The sequence below is a fragment of the Vespa mandarinia genome, chromosome 7, assembly GCF_050613455.1.
Source record: "Vespa mandarinia isolate Hongniang chromosome 7, ASM5061345v1, whole genome shotgun sequence".
Classification (NCBI taxonomy): domain Eukaryota; kingdom Metazoa; phylum Arthropoda; class Insecta; order Hymenoptera; family Vespidae; genus Vespa; species Vespa mandarinia.
The window spans coordinates 680,001-684,195 of NC_140816.1; the positions used below are offsets into that span (position 1 = coordinate 680,001).

Below are 4,195 nucleotides of genomic sequence, written 5' to 3' on the forward strand. Positions count from 1 at the left end.
AAAAATTTTATACGATAATGTAGCTTTTATTATTTCAAATTAGTAAGAAAAGAGAAAAAAAGAAAAAAATCAAAAAGAATGAAAAAAGAAAAATATATGAATATAGTTTAGTCGATTATTCTTACATAATCGTACCGTTTATTTTACCGGTTTGTTCAGTGATACGATCAAGATTTCACAGTGATAACATTGGAAATATAATATCACCTGTCCTCATTATTCCTTCAATGAACTTTTTTTTTCTCTCTATTGTGAAATGGGAAAAGACCGTACACGTTAAAACGTGGGCGAGAAAGACTATATGATACGAGAAGAACATTTCACGAAGGAAACGTATTTATAGATCGTCGTTACAATTCTCCTACTTGTGGTTTAGTCGTTACAACAAGGGAGTAGTGGTGTGGTGACTTCTCCCTCGATCGAAAAGGAGAGATAATTCATTCCGCGTCGAAAGTAGAACCGCCAGTCCGCTTATGGTCCCACCGATGGTTAGACGCTAATAAATCCACGGTGGTAAGTGCCGTGAAATTTCTTGCTAGGATTCGTGCCAACGAATCCTCCCCTTGTCTTTCCTTTTTACTCTTTCTTTCTTTCTTTCTTTCTTTCTATCTATCTTTTTATCTTCCTTTTTTTTTCTTTCTCTTTCTCTTTGCTTGTTTGAGCATTACACGCGCGTTACGTTCATCTTTGGCAATGCCAAGAAAGACTATTCCTTTTTTTCTCGTTCTTTGTGTAATTTTATTTCAGTTTTTTTTCTTTTTTTTTTCTTTTTTCTTTTTTTTTTTTACGAAGCTAAAATGCATTGATCTCTAATCGTTATGTGTGATACCATAGTATAGGTATAGTATACATGTACGTTACAAATGCGATAGTATAGTATAGGTATAGTATATTTACAAATTAAAGGTAGGTTTACCAAGAAAAATTTATATATATTTATATATATATATATATTTATATATATATTTGTTTTTTCTGGTATCAAAATAAATGATAAAGCGATTTGAGAAAAAAGGAAACAGAAGAAGAAGTTCGTCGAACGTTTGAATAGTGCAACATAGAGAACTGCTACTTGGAGTTCCGTGAACCAGGTAAAAGCAGTTATGTTTGAGAAATATTCATAGGATCGGTAAAAGCTTCTATGAGACGGTTAATGAGGTAGATGTTCTCGTCGGGGAACGATGAGCCAGATTAACCGCTTGCCGATCTTGAAATCGTTTCCTCTGTACGAGCATACCGACGGCAAAATACCGACTTTTCAGTTGGCAATTTTCGAGCCAGAGAACTGAAATTCTTGACGTTCTAACGCAGCTTGTTGCGGCTTAGCTAAATCGCTAGGAGCGAAAGAGATAGGCTCGATTCCCGACGATGTTTTCAGGGAAATACGTTTTATAAGTCATTTGGAAGGTTATTCAATCCGGTATGGAAATTTGATTTGATTTGATTTTTTCTTCCTTTCCTCTTTTCCTTCTTCCGATAATATGTTCGTGCAATTTTAATCGTTTCTACGATCATCGCTTCTTACGTGGAACAAAATGTATAATGTATGTAAACTATGTGTACATATATGTATATTATTTTATTTTACGAATATATATACCTGTATACTCATCGTAATAGCTTGTCTTTGGTTATCGTCGCATAAACAATAAAACAGAATAAAACAAAATAAAAACAAAAAAATTATCCCACATAAAGCAATATCCAATGTCGGCCGAAGTTATCCGATATTTATTATTAAATATTTAAAGTACTTTAGAGGTAAGTTAAAGAAAGGCGCGCGCGAGCGAGAGAGAGAGAGAGAAAGAGGGAGAGGGAGGGAGGAAGGAAGAAAGAGAAAAGAGAAAAAGCATTGGAATCCTTGGCAGAATAGGAGATCTTTCCGACAAGTTGTCGTTGGTAGTTTTAATTACGCGCCAATTAATTAGGATACCACCTGTTTTTCTTTTCTTCTTTCTTCTTTTCCTTCCTCTTCCTCTTACTCATCCTCTTTCTCCTCATCCTCTTCTTTTCGTCGTCGTCTTCTTTTCCTTCTCTACCTCTTCCTTCTTTTTACCTTATCGTCCCCTTTTTTATTTACCCACCCACCGGGTACTCGGAAGTAGCCACGCGGGGCCATTAGAGGCTCTAATGCAACCGCGGTACGACGCCTCCTTTTACCTTAGCAAGCGTCGGCGTTATCTCGTTAAGAAATTAACCACGAATTAACGCCGTTTTACCGCGTAATTAGATGACCTCTAAAGATTACAACCTTCAAGTTAATTTCACGATAGCGTTTCACGTTGTCCGCGCCCCCTTCCCCACGCTTTCCCTTGCTCCTTCCACTTCTCACCCCCTGCCCATCCCACCCACCCTCCGTTCCCTCTCTACTTCACCCAACCTTATCCATCTCCTGCCTTTCCTCTTAGTCTTATAAAGAGAGTGAAAAGAGAGGGGGGTTCGTTGACGAGGTCTTCTTTGCCTTTAAGCGTGAAAATGAAAATGCATTTTCGATCGTCGTCGAAGAATTTTCTTCCTTTGTTCGACTCGAGGAATTACATTCTCTTTGTTATCTACTTAGATAGTACTGTATAATATTTAAGTATAAGAACATGATAATAATATGATTATTACAGTTTTAAGAGATGAAGGAAGATAATTTTATGTTAGAGATAAATATATAAGGAGTTTTTAGTTACGATGTTTCGAACGTTATATTCGTCCGACTTATTATATTAATCTCGAACCAGTGAATATTCGAATAAATCAATCGATGATATTTCTACTTACTAATTATGTTTATTAATTATGCATATGTTTCTTTTACGATTTTCCTCCCAACGTATCGTGGCCTAATCAGAACCTTTTTGACCTTTTCCTTTAATTTATTTATTTAATTCTTTTTTATTTTCATTTTTTTTATTTTCTTACAAGAACGCCAACAGACATAAAAATATTATTTCTTTTAACTCGGTTGTTTCCGTTCACTATCGATAATTAGCAGCAAATTTTTGAGGGGGGTAATTAGTTAATGAAACATCCATCCGAACGGTATGCATATCTATCTATATAGATACGTTCGGAAGCTCGTCCCGAATCTGTACACCTACCTACATTTGTAATTATTTCGCGAGTCTGATGGAACTGAACGGAGGAACACAGTGATGCGTGATGAATACTGCTGGTTGGTTACATATCCGCTTAAAATGAAAGTACGGAGAGATTACGAGTGTGAAATTTGATCGAAATTTAAACGTGGCCCGTGAAAGTTGAGTCGAATTGAATAAATAACGATTATAATAAAAGATTTTTAGGGAATCTTTCAGACATATACATATACATATACATATACATATACATATACATATGTATATATATATATATGTATTATATATATATATATATATATATATATATATTATTTATTTGTTTCTTTTAGAATAGGAATATCTTTTTGCAAAGAGGAATATACTCGTCAAATGAAAATACGACAGCTTTGAGATTGTTTGTCGCGATAAATTGATTCGAGCTGTACTTACAACATGCCAGTGTCTGTCTGTTTGTCTGTCTGTCTGCCTGTCTGTTTACCTGTGTGTGTATGTATATATGTACATGTGAGAAAGAGAGAGAGAGAGAGAGAGAGAGAGAGAGAGAGAGAGAGAGAGAGAGAGAAAGAGAAAGAGAGAGAGAGAGAGAGAGAGAGAGAGAGAATGTATGCGCACGTTAACGTGAGCCCGATCAATTATCTCATTAGATTCATTAATTGGGCCCGGAGGCCAACCATGTGGGAGCTATGGAGAAGATCTATCTTCGCAGAGTAACGAGAATACTGGGTTCGAAAGCACACGCGACAGGACGAACATTGAAAATGACCCGGTGACCTCTTCGTCTCTTATTCGCTAATGATAACGATAATGATAACGATATCGATATCGATATAAATCAAATCGAAGATATTCTCTCTTATATTTTCAGTGTCTTGAAAAATAATGAATCGTTATTAATTAATGATAATTGAGTGACAATAAGAATATTTGCTTATGTGAATTAATAGATATTTTATTGAAAGTCTTTAATATTTATTCATTAAAAAAAAAAAATGTGAATATCTGGATATTCAAATGTTACATAAGTAAAATATTCGAATGTTAAGTATTTGTATCAAATGAATATAATTTTTACTTATATAATCTTAATTTTTTTCGTCTAAAAAAGA

General features: G+C 34.8%; 1 protein-coding gene across 1 annotated transcript in view; it reads left to right on the forward strand.

Moving 5' to 3' along the window:
• The window catches only part of LOC146872859 (uncharacterized), a 48,583-nt gene extending 44,747 nt beyond the window's left edge, over positions 1-3,836 (forward strand). The window contains exon 3 of the mRNA XM_085658071.1: positions 3,734-3,836. Coding sequence (XP_085514197.1) covers positions 3,734-3,800 — 67 coding nt within the window. The 3' untranslated portion in view covers positions 3,801-3,836. The remainder of the gene's footprint in view (positions 1-3,733) is intronic.
• The last annotated feature ends 359 nt before the right edge of the window (positions 3,837-4,195 follow it).